Source organism: Apium graveolens, chromosome 6 (genome assembly GCF_009905375.1).
Source record: "Apium graveolens cultivar Ventura chromosome 6, ASM990537v1, whole genome shotgun sequence".
Classification (NCBI taxonomy): domain Eukaryota; kingdom Viridiplantae; phylum Streptophyta; class Magnoliopsida; order Apiales; family Apiaceae; genus Apium; species Apium graveolens.
This window is the reverse complement of record NC_133652.1, coordinates 1711146-1729195: the sequence shown is the minus strand read 5'-3', so window position 1 is coordinate 1729195 and position 18050 is coordinate 1711146. Positions and strand designations below refer to the sequence as shown.

Here is an 18050-nt window from a genome sequence, read left to right as displayed (position 1 = left end):
AAAGAAAATAAAGTAGTTATGAAAATTTTTAATTTTCATAATTGCTGAATGATTAATTTTTAACTGAATTAATCAGAAATAATCAAAAAATTTAATAAAAAATCTCACTAAACCTTCATCTCGGGTAGCCCCCGAATTTTTTTCAAATAAAACTCAATCTTTAAATCTAAAAATTTCAAAAGAATTTACCAAAAATACTAACCTTTCTAAGTTTTTTTGCGATTTTACTATCTTCTGTTTTTTTTTGCAAAAATACCGAATAAACCAAAATCAACCAAAATCAACTAGATATGCAACTGGTTGAATAAAGTTTTTTTGGTTGATTTGAGATTACATGTAGTTGCAGAAACTCGTCAAAGGTTGCATGCAGTTGATTCCTGTTGGCAAAAAACCGTATTTTTCAAAAAAAATTGAAAAATAATATTTTTGCAAATTAAAAAATATTTTTGCAATTTTTTTAAAAATTTTCAGTATTTTTGCAAAAAATATTTTTAGACTTGGGTATTTTTCAAAAAAGCCCAAATTTCAATATAGAAAATTACTATTTACATATTATTAACCCTGAGTATGGTGCCTGATCAACAGGATAATCCAAGAGATATTTCATCAAACTTTCAACTATCCGAAAGCCTGAATTTTTAATTTTTTTTGGGTAAAAAAAATTTATTAAGAAAAATAGAAGAAGACAGCCTAAATGGGGCATGCCCCAGTCAAGAGAAAGCACACAAACACTACACAGATAATTATAAAACTCCAACATATTACCAGGAGATAACACACTAAACTACATAATAAGAAGTGCTTTGGCTACTAGCTTCTTAAAACTACATGAAGAAAATTATTTCTCTTTAAACATCTGTTCAACTCGAAGAACACTCCTGGCTGCTGCGGAATCTGTCTGATAATGCACTCACTGTGTGATTGCGTTCCCGCTAGAAGCACCATTAAGGGTAACTCTACCTTGAGAATAGTCCATCCAAATTTTAGAAAAATGGAACAGTCTGCGATCTAACATATCAGATATATAGGTACAAGCACTGAATAAATGGCTAACTGATTCATCCTCAATCTTTCATAACACGCGCCAAGTCTGTACGCATTCCAAAATTGGCCATCCTGACCTTAATGAGAAGTATGTTCTGCATAGCTAACCAAGTTATGAAAGAGAATTTCGATATCATAGAAGAATGCCACACTAAAGAGAACCAAGGCTGTAAAATCCCTCGAGACCTGACAGAATCCCAAATAACACCAAACCAAACATTCTCAGCTTGAAGGTCATTCCAAGTCATATAGTCATGGCTATGCACCTAAGTTGTAAAATATTTGATCTCGAAGCTCCATCATGTCATCATGATTCGAAGTAGGAAGGCACCATTGACCTGCATAAAAGAGCTCACAGTAGCAAGCTGTCAGATTCTGAAATGGAAACTATGCTGGAATGAATTATCTCTATTTCAAAGTTCCTAAATCTATCTCTAATGAATTAACAGAATATTATTAATACAACTTTTTGAAAATACAAAGAATTCAATGGATTCAAATTGTAATTTAAGAAAATCTGGAGGTCTGGACAACTGAGGTCCAACATGCATGCAAGTATCCGAGAAATGGACAAAACTAGGATGTCAGAGCTACCTTTGGATCTTAAATTTGTGTCGAAGTTGATGTACCACTTGAAACTATTTTGTTGGCTCTCAAAGAGGAACTTAAGCGGCATAATATGGCTGCTCCTCTCCTTGTATTTTTTCTAGCTAAAAAAGCACATTTTTTGCCCTTTCCGAGAATGTCAAAATTGTCCACCTTCTCCTTGCCTACTCTTTCCACTGTTGCAACCTTGGATGATGCCTTTCAATTTTGCAGGTCTCTTCATTGACTGTCATAATTTGAAAAAAAAAATCTAGAGTGAATTTTGAGAAAAACAACAGGGAAGAAGAAGTGAAGAACTGTGTATGCCTGTCCAACCCAATTTTTCAAATATATACTTTCTTCGAGTTCCCTACGTCTTCCTTGATCCATTAAGATAATCCTCATAACTTTTAAGTAAGCCGTTATAAGCACAAAACATATAAATACATACAAGTTAAATAATTTTATAAATTTGACATAAATATGAAGCAATAAAGCTTACCATAACAACTCATACAACAGTCGTTGATGTGAATTTTGATATTCTATTCCTGCAAAAAGATACTCTGCATCATATTTACTGTAAATATTTTACATACAATTAAAATTGTGTTTTTTATATTTACATATGTGTGTGTGTGAGTGTGTAGAATTAATGGATGAACCTTTAAACAAGGTGATAAATAGGGAAGAACCTAAAAGCCTCCCGCTCATATTAAGACATGTAACAAGCAAGAAACGAAGATCACATTCTGACATGCAAGCATGATTAAATTTAAAATTGATGACACAACACCTTCAATGTTACAATATTATGTAATACGTACAGGTTAACTGTACTAATATAATATAGTAGTACTTAAAAAGCAAGAATAACTATATAGCCTTGCGGGAGAAACTAATAATTTGATTGATCTAATTAAAGTATCAGATAAAGTTGAAAGATTGTTCCATTATTAGGATTATGCAAAATGATCTTAAACGATATATGTATGTCTGCACACTGATAATAACTTCAACAAAACATATACATGTTTCTGATGCTTCAGTTCAAAGTCTGTAGCTATCTCTTGAAAGGTAGTCACTTGGACCAAGTTAGCTTAGCTGTTCTTGTAAACATTATTAAACCTTAGAAAGGTTAACAACCGTACCTTGTCATTGACATTTCTGTAACTGGACCAAGTCCGCTTTTGTGACACCAAGGATTTTAGCTTCAGTTTTATTGAGTGACCGAGCAAATTCCTTTACTTCCACTGCACAAGGCAAGAACAAATAAAGAACCATAAAAAAAAGGAAGGTAACAAGTATAGATGTTTGTTGAGATGAATACAGTAATCTAACATAATTTTCAGTGCATATATTATTCTAGTATTGGAACTTATTTGACACACTAAAGCTGAACAACAGAACATCACTAGGATTATTTCCAAATGATATTTGTTTGGGAATTTCGGTATCTCACAATTTATCTGAGAAGATGCAATATATTGATTCTATTTAAAAACTAAACCAAGAAAACTCTTACAAGAACAAGTTTCTGGATATGAGCTTGTTTTTCCTTCTCTGCAGGCATCTGCGCAATGCGCGTGAAAATTATATAATCTAGACTATTTAAGGAAAGCGGGAAGTGACTAAGAAGTAGCCACAACTGCGTGAAGGCTAGACTTAACTTTTCTGCACAGTGCGCGTAAAGTTTCATACATTTAATTAAAGCAGTTTTTATGGGTGCACAAGGCTTCAAGGTAACATAATAAACATAGTATGATAGTACATTATACATATTAATCCGGCACAGTTCTTGCAAGCATGGTAATAACTTCACATAAAAATCCAGTAAAATAGGATTTCATGCTTAGAAGCTTTGTATCAAAATTTGTACCCACCTACAAAATCAGTAATTTATTATACTGAACTTACTCACACATCCGATTTCTCCCCATCCATATACCATATACAGTTCAGGAGAGAAAAGATTGATTTTATCGACATGTTAGAAATAATTTACAAATATTCAAGTTCGCATCACAATCAAATGAATAAGACCGGGTTTACTACTTCCCTAAGTGCCACCGGCCTATTTAATAATTAGAATATTGTATAAAGACTAAACACCAGGCGGTACTAATATCTGTCTATGCCACAAAGCAAACACGTGATTAGCAATCAATCCAACACTTCCGTGTAATTTCATGATATTATCATATACTTTATGATATCTCGTCAAATAAGATAGACTTAAAGATAAATGAATGAAACAGCCTAAGATGACCTTTGAGAGAGCATCAAAAGTTCAAAACTTACTGAAACCAAGTACCAATACCCTTTCAAAACAAAGGCATCAATGTGCAAAGAGCAGTTGATCGAACTGCGTCATGTTAATTTATTACAATTATCTCGCCAAAAAATCCTTTAATATCGTGACTCACATTATTAATATAAACTTCTATAAATATTATTTTCAAGAATGAGTTCGCATAATAACAAAATCATAATGTCCTTAGCTATGCTAATTAAAGCAAGAGATGAGACAAAGCAACAAGGGTTTGATAATTATAAATAGAGGCGAGAGGCTCCTTATTAAAAATTTGCATTTCAGGTTGCAAATAAGAGTGTTCTTTATTGGGAAATCACACACACATTTGCAAACTGTTTTTAACTTTTACTTGCAAGCAAAATCTGTTTTCAAACCTTATCATCCTTTGAGAAAGTAAATATGTCAAACAATCCACCAAAATATGTTATACCTAAAGAGCAATACTAAAAGAAGTTTTCTCTTTCGCATTTCCTCTGTTACGGTTCTTCTTTTTCTTTTTTGAAGTTTGAACCCCCTTGCTGTCTGCCAAAGTAATGGAAAAAAATTAATTTAGATGTTTGCATTCTAAAAATCAAAAGAGCCTCGCCTCCTTTAAACTACAATGTGCAACCATAGGTTGCGACGCAAAATAAAGTAAGCGAGGCAGTACAACGCACACATACAACAAATAAGAGAGCGAGAAGATGAAGGTACCTTCATCTCCTCCATTGATAAAAGAAATGAGGTCATCAATTGAACGATCTTCCTTCTTTACAGCCCCCATTTCTGCCTCCGCTTTCTATCAAGGACGAACATCAACGAATAACAATTAAGATGTGGTACACTATATTCTTAGAAGATGTATTTAAGTTGTAAATAATTCCAATGACGATAAACATATAAAAGATGATGGAAAGTTTTACCTTTAGGTTCTCTACCGCATCAAGCTCTTTCTTTTGTTTTGCCACCAATTTTTTTGTAAGCCTAATACGTAAATTATCCTTTGGATTCACCTGAAGATTCAGATCTTCTCCCTGTATCAGTTAACAAAGTCAACATAAGAAAGAAGGTGAGAAACATGTCACCTGTGAAAAGACACTGAACATGGTGGCTGCAAGAAAATTACCTCTGCACTCTTCTCGCATAATGTAAAAAATTCTCTTCTTACTTCTGGGGAACTATTCTCAATGTTCCGAGCAAGAGCACGGCAGATCATCTGTAATAGCTCTTCCAGTTGTAGAAATGTTGCAGCATGAACCAACTCGCAAAGAATGTCGGTATCCTTTTTGAGAAATTCATCCATAAACAATTTGCACTCCTGTTAAAGAACAAACAGACATTAATTATAAATTTGTGGTATCTGTTGTATGTAAAATAATTCTACAAACGTAATGTTGTCACAAATCCCATCACATAAACCTCAGTTTGCTGGTTTTACTAAATCAGAAATGATTTGTCGATTATTAGTGGTTAAGACTGCAACCTAAAATGAATCTTAAACTTCACTTGTCAACTTAATGAAGATTAAACCTATCACAGACTCCAAAATCATTAGCTTCTATATGAAAAGGAGTAAACGATATCTCTCTATTTATTTATCAAATTGGGAGAAGAAATTCAAGATTTCCTATGATAAGATTTGGGAGTGAAACCTAATCAAGATTTTTTTTTTATCGTAGGGAACCCGCAGCCGCTACCCTTCGGCTGCGCACTGGGTAAATACAACGGGCTCACGCAATCCTGCAAACCACGTGAACCAAGATAAACCGCACTTAAGCGACAGACTCTGGTTCAGGAGGCATAATCATAAATTCTCCTCCCGTGGGGTTCGCACATGTGACCAAGAGGATAATTATCCCCTTTAACCAACTGAGCCAACCCTTGCGGGCAACTAATTAAGATCTCTGTTAACAGAATCGAGAAAAGAATATTAATTATGAATTAATTTGCGCAAAACAGAACAAATTCTACGTAATAATTATTAATTACATCTATTTCCTTAAGATCAAAATAAGCATTAGTCAATCCAGGAAGCACATACTAACAACACAAACAAGCAAACATGCATCTAACTAACCTTGTCAGAGTGACCAGTTGCCTGATGAAACCGAAAGTAATCAAATATCAATTCCAACGTCTGTGCTTTAACATTTGCATCCAGATAAATGGGGCTGCTCTTCGTAGCCCCAACTCCACATTTCAAGTTTTCGCATATCAGGGGAGACTGCAAGCCAAGCTCATATTCTAATTCTACCATCTCCCCAGCAGCAGTTTGAAACCATAGAGAGCGTTTCCTAGTCTAAAACATTAAAAACCATCCCAATAAATTAACTCATTAGGTAATACAACAACATTATACTAAATAATCAATAAAACCTAAATTGTCAGCTAATCAACTTAAACAATGCAAGACAGGCAGTAGAATATAAAAGGTATGCAACTTAAAAATCTGAGGCAGTAGAATGTAAAAGGTACACGACACGACACGATAGTCACCCTTAAATATATTGTACGATACAAGTAGCTCAATTATTAAAAAAATATCTACAACTGCATTCACTTTTTAAACCCTGGTGTAATGCTTGAGCATTGTAAACATACATAAACTACTAATCACAATTTTTTTTTAAACTAGTTGAACATACCGCAAAATACGAGTCGAACTCTTAACATCCCTTACTTGAACTACTGATCATACTTTTGAGTGTGTATAAAAACAAAATGATAGAACTTACAGAGTATAGTCATAGTTTGAGAGATTAAAAGCCCTCTTTTCATTGCGAGATTATCATATCAACATTAATATAATTACTAGATTATTTTTCTTTCGATCATTTATTTGCTTATTGCCCTGAGGCCCACTTTATTTTGCTACTCGCTAGAGCCTGCAAAGCGGGTTAAGCGATACTGACCCAACCCGCATAGTCCAGTATCTTGTGTGAGTCTGTCACTCGGCCCATCTACGTTTTAATTTTGATCTTGCTAAAAATCATCATTTTAATAAAAATTAAATTAGTGAACATAAATAAATTTGGAATAATTTACTTCATACAGTGGATAAAAGTTTCGAATGTACAATTAGAATTTAATAAAAATAACCCAAAATTCATTAGAGAAAAATGGATCTGAGAATGATCTCAGTAACTCGCCTTACCTAAGGTTATAAACTTCTCCCATACAAATTTAATGGCATTTTTGTAATTACTAGTAACTCATCCTGAAATTACAAATTTGCCTTCTTATATTTATACTATCATGTAACTCGTGCGATACACGCATTGCTTCCACTCGAATGAATTTTAATAATATATTTTATTTTAAAATTATTTATATTGTAACATATTTTTTCAATAGTTGGAAAAATTGAAGAATACAATTATTTATAATAATATATGTCTGAATATAATATAATATAATATGTCGTGACTGAAAATAAATAGTATAATATAAAATATTGTTGAAGATAGAGAATATACAAATGAAGAAGATTAAACCTTAAATATAATATGTTGTTGTGGGGGATTTGAATCTAAACCCAGAGTTTAGATACTAATATAATAAATAATAATTTATTATTGCATCTAAGTTCTCATTTATCTGAACTATGATCTAACAGTTGTTATTTACCGTACCAAACAACTGACCAACAACCAAATAGAAGGTGTTCTGCTTATAATAATATAGTAAATTGAAGAATACAATTATTTATAATAATATATGTCTGAAAATAAATAATATAATATAAAATATTGTTGAATATAGGGAATATATAAATGACGAATATTAAAGCTTAAATATAATATGCTAATGAATCTTGAACTCTATCAGATAAGTTTAGATATTAATATAATAAATAATAATTTATTACATCTAACGTTTCTCATTGAAATATGATTTAACGGTTGTCATCTATCGTATCAAACAACTGACCAACAATCAAATAGAGGGTGTTGTGATTATAATAACATAGTATAGACGAGAAAATGTTATAATATCATATAGTACCCCAGTTCATCTTTACTTACGTGATTCTCAATTCACTAAATCTACGGTACCTCATATTTCTTCGATTCTTCTTCGACTTTTGACATGATTTTCCTGAGATTTCTCGCCATACTTGATAACCTGTATTATACATCCAACAAAAGCACTTTAAATTATCACAACTATCTAGTTCATATAAACATGTAAGAACAAACTTTTTATTATGCTATCAAATTTCAAAAATGACCATATTATATCAAAACTTCTGTATAGTACAATGCATGATGCATGTGATATTGTAGAACTCCTGCTAAATTTATAAAACTCTGACCTACCATCAATCATCACATAATAATCAGATAATAGTTACATAAACTAACAACAAAAATTAAGGTTGTAGCAAATAAAGAATTGTAACCTGGTATTCGTTGTACTAGTACAAACACAAATGCAGCAAGATAATGTCCGGGAGCAATTGAAATGATACAGAGCAGTTGAAATTGGGTTGAAATGTATGAATATTGAGATTGTTTGTAGATATGATATCTAAAAAATGTAGGAAATATATCATATGATAATATTAAGATTTAATGATTATCAAGATACTTCAAATATTGGGCGGGTATTTCTTTTTAAATGATTTATTATTAAAATCTATACTTGATACTTAAAAGTATTTAGATAAAATGTAGTATAAATTAAAAAAAATAATTGATACTGAGGTGGGCTCCATCAACATTATATTAAAAGGATTTAATTCGGGATTGTGAAATATTATTTTGAAAAATAACATTTCAATAGTACGATAAATGATAAGATTCAATAAGTACAGGAATATTTTAGAAAATTGAGTGTTTTCTTGTTTCTAATAATATAATGAATAATGTGTTCTGTCAAAATATTCATATTTGGACTTGAAATATCCTACATACCTAAAAGTGCGTAGTTTCGTGCAAAATATTCACAAAATGCACATCTGAAAGAGGAGGCGTATTCACATTATCAAAAGTTAACAAAGAACATGCATGCATGTTCATATTTGTTTTTTTGCGAATACGCACTTGTTAGATATTGAATACGCAAAAAAGTAACACATAAAATTCTTGTCGGTAAAACACACAAGACACAATATCAAAAACTCACTTAATTGTATAATTAAGTTTGTCGTGCTACCAGTTTGTATTCTTGAAAATAAGAACTCAGTTTCTATCTTGAGAGAATACAAAAAAAAAAATTGATCTGTTTGTTACTACTAAACTAAGGACCCGTGTAGACTATCAAAACGGGTTTATAAATCTTGCACTAAAATGTACTAAAGCAATTTCTAAATCAACCTTGTCTATTTTCTTTTCTGGTGTTAGCAAATCTGTGCAGAATCTTGCAGGTCTGTGACCATTCTTTGTTCAGTGAATCTTGACCCTTGATCTTGTATTCTTCAAGTTGCTTTTATAGATTTTTCAATTCAGTAAATAGATTGTTTGTTGACTGATAATCTTGAATTTTGAACTTTTATGTATTTTGAAGTTGAGATAGTATGTCGAGATCTCCTTTTGTTCTGTACAGAAGTGACATATCGATAAGTATAATGACTTATCGATATCCCAAGTTCTCGACATATGTAAATGACTTGTCGAGGTCTCTAGTTCTCGACATGTAGAATAACTTGTCGACATCTCCGAGATCTCTACATACACATTTTGACTTGTCGATATCTCTGAGATCTATATATGAGGTATTGACTAGTCGATATCTCCAGTTCTCTACATATTCATTTGACTTGTCGATATCTGAGATCTCTACATGCAGGAAATGATTTATCGATATCTCTTGGGACTTCTCTACAAATTATTTTGGAGTTCTCGACTGACTTCTCGATATACCTTGATCTGTGACTTGTCGATATCCTGACTTAAATTTTTTTTCATAGAACAACATTATTCAAATCCAAACTTCTACATCTTTTTCTGAGACATGATCAGGACTTGATCTTAGTTTATTTCTTAGCTTGAAACTGTTCACAGAAAAATCCCCCAATCTAATCTTCTAAATATTTTTACAGACTCAAGGAATACAATTACAGAATACAACTATTGATTATCAAACAACTTAATCTTAGAGCTGTCAATATGACTTAGTATTATTATTATACAGGCATATCTTGCACAACAGCACTCCTACGATGCATATTATTTATGTACTAAAAATAGTCACGCATTTATCCTTTGTAAAATTTTGAAAAGTTGAATAAACGTCTATGCGTATTTTGTTGATATTTTGGGTGGGACTACATGCATTTGGATATTTTGGGTAATTGAATTTCAAAAGTGAGATATTTTGATCATTTTTTTCTAATTAATACTTAAAAGCATCTAGATAAAATGTAGAATAAATTTTTAAAAAATAATTGATAATTAGTAGGGCTCCATCTACATAATATAAAAAGAAACTAAGTCGGGACAATAAAATATTTTTAATAAAATTTCATTATGCTGGATTTATTCTTTTTGAACCATTGAATCATGATGTATGTTGTGTATTAATAATCTTATGTATCTAGTTTTGTCCCATAAAAAGAATTTTGAAGAAGTCACGAAAACAATAATTTAAAAAGTCATCATTTGTTAAATTTGACCCATATTTTTTGAATGATTGGTTTCTTATAGACAAATTTGAACGATGATAAAACAGTTATTTGATAAATAACTTTTATGTTTCTGAACAAAAGTTTAATAATCTAATTAAAATAATTAATAAGAAAGACTAATCAAAATTATTTAAAAGTTTCAATTGAACTATGAATAACACAAACATCCGTAATAAAAAAACAAAATTAAAAACTTTTATTATTATTAAATTATGAATAATTTTATAATTCAAATATCTAAAATATAAAAAAAAAATACCGTCATCTATAATGTACACCCGCATGTAAATTGAATAATGCATGAGTTACCTAACCATTCAGATAAATTTTGGAGAGGCAATCGTCCAGAAAAAGTTTAGTTTTTGTTCATGAAAATTTTGGATTACAAAATTACAAACAAATAATTAGAATCAACAAAACAGTTCATATGCCCTCGTTCACAGGTAAGCTAATGACCGGGAGCAATTGAAATGATGCAAAATAGTTGAAATGCCAGAGGATAGTAAAATTTGGGTTAAAATATATAAAAAATGAGACTGTTTATAGTGATATGAAAAATATGTAGTAAATATATCATAATAAGATAAATAATAAGGTTTTTTTTGTTTTTTTTGCCAAAATGAATAATAAGATTGTGTGATTATAAAGTGAAAGGAATATATCCTAAGTTCAATCATGTATTAGGATTTAGGAATAACTTTTTATGTAATCTGTTTTGATTTCATTGATATTAATAAAAGACTTATTTTGTTCTTATTACGGGCTCTATCTATTTAAGTGTTTAAATAAGATATACCATAGTTTAGAGTAAAGTTTTTATGGATTATGATGAGATCATAATAGTGAGACCTAAAAGATGTTAACTCTAAACTTAAATAGTTCCTGGTCATAGGATTACTAACTGGTAATTAATAATCCGCAAAGATCGGTACATACTATGTTTGCTTTATTATGAAGGATGTCTGTTCTTATAGACATTTGTGTGGTGACACTATAACTAGTATGTAGGTGCTTATTATAGAATAAGTTCACTGAACATGACTCGCACAGCTGAACAACTGATGGAGTTCACTCACGTGTCAGCAGTTGTTCACATAGTGATAGTTGTACAAGTATCCTTCGACTTGAGGTCATCATAGTCATCTTGTGTACACTGAACTATGCTTTGGTTTAGTTCTTAGTCTCCAGGGATAATTATTAGGGCTCTACTGGGTATAGAAATTTGTACACGAAGATAGTGTATGATCAATAAAGGATCTACCACTTCCAGTGAAGGAAGCGAATGTTCAAGGCTGATCCACTTATGCTAGTTCAGGAATCTCTGGCCAGAGTGAATGAAATTAGAAAGGAGTTTCTAATTTGCATAGAACTACGCATAGTAAATGGTAAGCAAGTGATTGAATTAGATAGGCTTGACACGAGATTCATGCCTTGTATTTAATCGGGACATTGTAGGGTAGAAGGAGTTTATTATACGGTAACTATTCACTGAATAGGTTCTTGTTATTCTAAGCAGTGAATTCATATTATCCGGATAGTCGCGATATGCTGAGAAGTATCCCTCACGATGTAGAATAAATGTGATTAATTAATTAATCATATTTAATAAATTAGAGAATTTATATAAATAATGATAAAATAGTTTTATTATTATTTATTTCTACTACCGGCTTAATATTGAACCTACAGGGTCACACCATAAAAAGAGAATAATTTAATGGTGGAGGAATTAATTAATAATGGCTAATAATTATTTATTTGTGAAATAAATAATTAATTGGCAAATTTAATAATTGATTAAATGAGATTTAATTGATTATAAATTAATTAAGAAAAGTTCTTAATATTATTAATTAAGGATTTAATTTTTGGAAATTAAATCAAGAGAGAGAATTATTTCTAAAGTGTTTAGAAAAAGGATTAATAATTAAAAGGTGTTTTAATTATTAATGAGAATAATAAATGGGATAATAATAATAATATTTATGGGAAAATTTCAGCTGAAAATTTTGCCTATAAATATACTATTATAGACCCTATATTTGATAAAAACCCTAAAACCCAAAAAGTTTGGGAAAAACCAATTCTCTCCACCTCCTTCCTCCTCTTTAACATCGTTTTCTTGGTGGAAACCGGTGGAGTGCTTCACACTTGAGGAACAACTGCTAAGTATCTCTGATCGTTGTCTCCGAATTATTTTAAAGGTTAGATTCGATCCCTACGTTTTTACCACGATTTATATGCTTTTATTTGGATTTTGTATGTGTAAAAGTGTTTTGCCATGCTCCGCTGCGATTAAAAATCCATCAATGGTATCAGAGCATAGGTTGTATGCATATAGATCTGTGGTAAAAATTTCAGAATTTTATGTGCTTGTATGAATTAATTATGATTTTTACAAGTTATATCATGGATTAATTTTTTCTGATGAGAAATCGTTTCTCAGAATAATTTTGAATGTTGATCTGGGTTCTACAAGTGTTGTAGATCGTCTGGGTATTTTTTTCATAATTTTATGATGCATAGATTTTTTATTATGAATTTTTGAAGTTCTTGTAATTAAATTCGTAATTAAATAAATCAAATATATATATATGAATTGTAAGTATGTATATAAAATATATCTGCTGTGTTGCTTGTCTGTTGATTGCACGGAAGAAGACTCAGAAGCAGGTACGGCTGCACGACGTTCGAGAAGAAAAGACGGCGACTGCTGCAAAAGAAAAAAAAATAAAATAAAATAAAGGTTGTCGCGCATTCCGGGAATGCGTTACACCCTGTGGTGCATTCACGGAATGTGTTACACCTTTTAATTGGTTAAAAGGGTTGTAACGCATCACCGGAATGCGTTATAGGGCTTGTAACGCGTTCCTGTAATGCGCTACAGCCCGACTGTCCAGATTAAAATTGATTTTCTGGGAGTTTCGTAACTCCGTTTTAGGCGAGCAATATACCGTTGGATTCGTTTTTCTGAGACGGATCTAATGGAGTGATCAATTTTAGTTTATATAAAAGTTTTGAATTATTTATATTTCCGAAAGTATTTTAAAGCTGTTTTTAACTGTTTTTAATTGCTTTTAAATGCTTCATGTGATACATAGAGATGTATAATGCTTAGACTAATGTGCTAGATGATATAACATGCCTACCTTGATGTTTATTCATGTTTATATATGTGATATATGCTTAGTTTATCATGCGATGATAGATTTAGGTGAACTTAAATGAACATAAGGCGCTTGTTAGACAACTTATTATAGTGAAATTGTTTCATAACCTTAATAATAATATTATGAATACAATCATGAGATTCTTGTGTTTATGAAACACGTAATTGAATATGAATTTTCGATATGAGAGAAAGGATGATTCTGTCAATAACAGATTTCTATCTGTAAGAAAGGGTTATTAAGTGACGCCTCTTGACAATGCTCCACCCGATCTAGGAATCATCTGATTATTGATTATTGATTTGAAATATTTAATTTAAAAGGAAGAATCTCTTTATAATATGATTATGATTGTAACGTAATATAATCCCTCTAAAATTAAATAATATCAAGTAGTAATTGGCCAATGACACAACGGGCTTGTGTCGGTCATAGCCTTCTAATATGATAGAAAAGTAGTTCTTATTTTTGAATCATTATCGTTTCGTGCCACAGCCGAGGGATTTGATTTCGAAATAAGAAATACTTGTCTATTACATAGATATGTGTACATTGAATAAGAATCTAAAGGTCGTTACGTGCCACAGCCGTGGGCCTTTGGGGACTGATTCAATTGTACGGAATGTTGGGTTAGACTTGACTTAGAATATTGAGTTTGTCGTGCCACATCCGTGACTCAATTATTCAAGAGGCTAAAGTTTGATTAGGGAATAACATTAGATGTAATTGACAAGAGTTGTCTGCCTATTGAACATTACATGGTGTTTCGTGCTACAGCCGGGGTTGTGTAATGGAATGTAGGATCCCTATTCCCACTAGCATTATGAATGCTTAATTTTTCACGTAGGGGGTTGAATAAATTAGATAAACTAGTGGGAGCCACTTATGAATAAAGACCCGATTCATATAGTGTTTTTGAAATGAAATCGAATATTTGCTAAGTGTTGTTATGTGTTTATCATTTACAGATTTACTTTGTACGTTATGTCTTCTGCACTATCACTCAGGAGCATACTAGATGCTCACAAATTGACTGGTCCTAATTATGCTGACTGGCTTCGAAACTTGAGAATTGTTCTCAGGATTGAGAAGCTGGAATACGTGATTGACTCACCTAAGCCTACTGAACCTGCTAGTGATGCACATGATGATGAACTTGTTGTGTATCGTAAGTGGATAGATGATGCAAATGTTGCTCAATGCATCATGCTAGCTTCCATGAACATTGAGCTACAGAAGCAACATGAGCATATGGATGCTCACACTATCCTAAAGCATCTACAAGAGTTGTATGATGTGGCGGGGAGGACAGCTCGATATGAGATATCGAAGGAGTTGTTCGGTTGTAGGATGTCTGAGGGATCATCTATGAATGACCATGTACTTAAGATGATCAATTTGATTGAACGTCTTGGACAACTTAGTTTTGCCATGGATGGGGAGCTGAGCCAAGACTTGGTCTTGTAATCGCTTCCGAGTTCGTTCTCGCAGTTTGTTGTGAACTTTCACATGAATAAGTTGGATGTCAGCCTGCCTGAACTCCACAACATGTTGAAGACTGCGGAATCGAATTTTCCCCCTAAGAAGAGTTCTGTTCTTCTAATTGGTGAAGGTTCCAATCCTAAGAAAAGGAAGAGGAACTCTTCCAAGAAGAAGAAAGTAGGTGAGAAAACGCCGGTTCCACCAAAAGCTGAAGACCCCAAGAGCAAAGTTGTTTGCTTTCACTGTAACAAGGTGGGGCACTGGAAGAGGAACTGCAAGGTTTACCTTGCAGAATTGAAGAAGAAGAAGAAGGGTAGTGAGACTACCGCTTCTGATTCAGGTATGTTCATGATAGAAGTGAATATGTCATTAAATCAAATTTCTACTTGGGTATTAGATACCGCCTATGGTTCTCATATCTGCAATTTATTGCAGGGACTAAGGAGAAGTAGGACTCTTGAGGAAGAGGAGGTGATTCTACTGATGGGAAATGGAGCAAGAGTTGTTGCTGAAGATGTAGAATCATTTCATTTACATATGCCTACGGGCAAGACTATTTTTTTAAATAAGTGTTATTTTGTTCCCTCGATTGTGAGGAATATTATTCCCATGTAAGACTTGGCTGGATTTTCATTTATTATTGAGAATAATGAATGTTCTATTCTTAGAGATAATATTCTTTATGGACGTGGTACTTTAAATAATGGTCTGTATAAATGTGACATAATTTACTTCAGATTGAACAAACTAATAAAAGAAAAGGGATGATGAAAATCTCACTTGAATAGTGGCATTGCAGTCTCCATTTAGTGGACATGGAGAGAGGACTGCAAATTTGCTAGGAATGGTACACACAGATGTATGTGGACCAATGTCTACACAAGCCATGGGTGGATTTTCATACTTCATTACTTTCATAGATGATAGATCTAGATTCAGATATGTGTTTGATGAAACACAAGTCTGAGGCCTTTGAAAAGTTCAAAGAATAAAAGTATGAAGTGGAGAAACAAACCAAACATAGTATTATAATTCTTCGATTAGATCGAGGAGGTGAATACTTGAATGGAGAGTTTCTGGATTATCTCAAAGTAAATTATATAGTCTCCCAGTGGACTCCTCCAGATTAGTATCTGAAAGGAGAAATTGAACTTTGTTAGACATAGTTCGGTCCATGATGAGCTATGCAAATCTTCCAGTATTCCTATGGGGTTATGCATTGGAAACCTCAGCATATTTACTGAACATGGTGCCTTCCAAATCTGTTCCTCAAACTCCGTATGAGACATGGTAAGAAAGGAAACCGAGTCTTAAACACGTTAAGATTTGGGGATGTCCAGCTTATGTCAAGTAAGTTGACCCAGATAAGCTGGAATATCGATTCGTAAAATGTAGTTTTGTGGGATATCCTAAAGAAACTTTAGGGTATTACTTTTACACCGATCATCGGGTGTTTGTCTCCAGACATGCTACCTTCTTGGAAAAGGAGTTTATCCTTGAAGGAAACAGTGGGAGCAAAATTGAACTTGATGAAGTTCAAGAAGCACAAACTACTACGGATCAAGTGGAAACACCTGTTCTGACTAAACAACCTTTTGTGGAACAGCCCATTCATAGATCAGGGAGAGTGTCTCGCCAACCTGAGAGGTAATATGGCCTTGTCATTGAGAATGACAATGAGTTGTCGATCATTGATGATGACGACCCTGTGACCTATAATGAGGCTATGAGTAGTGTTGGCTCAGAGAAATGGCAAAGTGCCATAAAATCCTGAATGGAATCTATGTATACTGTATACAAAAGATAGATTATAGCAGATGACCAGGTGGAGACCTTTAAGGCCAGGCTTTTGGCAAAAGGATTCAAACAAAGGCAATGGATTGACTTTGATGAAACTTTTTACCTATAGCCCTGTTAAAATCAGTTCGGATTTTGTTTGCGATTGCTGCTTACTACGACTATGAGATCTGGCATATAGCCAGATGGTTTTCTTTCCAAGGGAAATGAAAGCCTAGTGTGTAAGCTACTGCGAACCATATGTGGTTTAAAGCAAGCTTCTCGAAAGATGGAACATTCGTTTTGATGAGACAATCAAAGAGTTTGATTTTATCAAAAACATAGATGAACCATGCGTCTACAAAAGGGTTAGTGGGAGCGCGGTAACATTTCTTGTATTGTATTGAATTAGAGTTGATACACATAACAACATAGCAGACCCACTCACAAAGCTACTTTATGAAAGTCACTTTGATCGTCATAAAGACAAGATGGGTATTAGATACCAGAGTGATTGGCTTTAGTACAAGTGGGAGATTGAAAGGAATATGTCCTAAGTCCAATCATGTATTAGGATTTAGGAATAACTTTTTATGTAATCTGTTTTGATTTCATTGATATTAATAAAAGACTTGTTTTGTTTTTATTACGGGCTTTATCTATTTAAGTGTTTAAAAAAGATATACCATAGTTTAGAGTAAAGCTTTTATGGATTATGATGAGATCATAATAGTGAGACCTAAAAGATGTTAACTCTAAACTTAAATAGTTCCTGGTCATAGGATTACTAACTGGTAATTAATAATCCGCAAAGATCGGTACATACTATGCTTGCTTTATTATGAAGGATGTCTGTTCTCATAGACATTTGTGTGGTGACACTATAGCTAGTATGTAGGTGCTGAAAGGAATATGTCCTAAGTCCAATCATGTATTAGGATTTAGGAATAACTTTTATGTAATCTATTTTGATTTCATTGATATTAATAAAAGACTTGTTTTGTTTTTATTACGGGCTCTATCTATTTAAGTGTTTAAATAAGATATACCATAGTTTAGAGTAAAGCTTTTT

At 32.5% G+C, this 18050-nt stretch overlaps 1 protein-coding gene and 1 long non-coding RNA gene across 2 annotated transcripts; both read right to left on the bottom strand.

Moving 5' to 3' along the window:
- Positions 1-661: 661 nt before the first annotated feature.
- On the bottom strand, positions 662-2494 carry LOC141668793 (uncharacterized). The gene is made up of 4 exons (XR_012553212.1): positions 2295-2494; positions 2132-2180; positions 1639-1876; positions 662-1382 (listed from the first exon to the last, which is right to left on the bottom strand). It is a non-coding gene; the product is annotated as an uncharacterized LOC141668793 (long non-coding RNA).
- A 2020-nt stretch (positions 2495-4514) lies between these two features.
- On the bottom strand, positions 4515-8037 carry LOC141663799 (SKP1-like protein 21). The gene is made up of 5 exons (XM_074469620.1): positions 7978-8037; positions 6000-6221; positions 5049-5240; positions 4846-4956; positions 4515-4721 (listed from the first exon to the last, which is right to left on the bottom strand). Exons 1-5 carry the CDS (start codon positions 8035-8037, stop codon positions 4515-4517), a joined length of 792 nt encoding a protein of 263 aa, XP_074325721.1.
- Between the last annotated feature and the right edge of the window lie 10013 nt (positions 8038-18050).

What these genes read in the sequence shown, in the direction of transcription:
- LOC141663799 (XM_074469620.1), bottom strand. Translation starts at nt 8,037, where the DNA reads ATGGCGAGAAATCTCAGGAAAATCATGTCAAAAGTCGAAGAAGAATCG. An exon ending in AAGAATCGAAGAAATATGAG is followed by an intron (nt 6,222 to 7,977) that starts GTACCGTAGATT and finishes TTAATGTTTTAG; the next exon opens with ACTAGGAAACGCTCTCTATG. An exon ending in ATGCGGTAGAGAACCTAAAG is followed by an intron (nt 4,722 to 4,845) that starts GTAAAACTTTCC and finishes CGTCCTTGATAG; the next exon opens with AAAGCGGAGGCAGAAATGGG.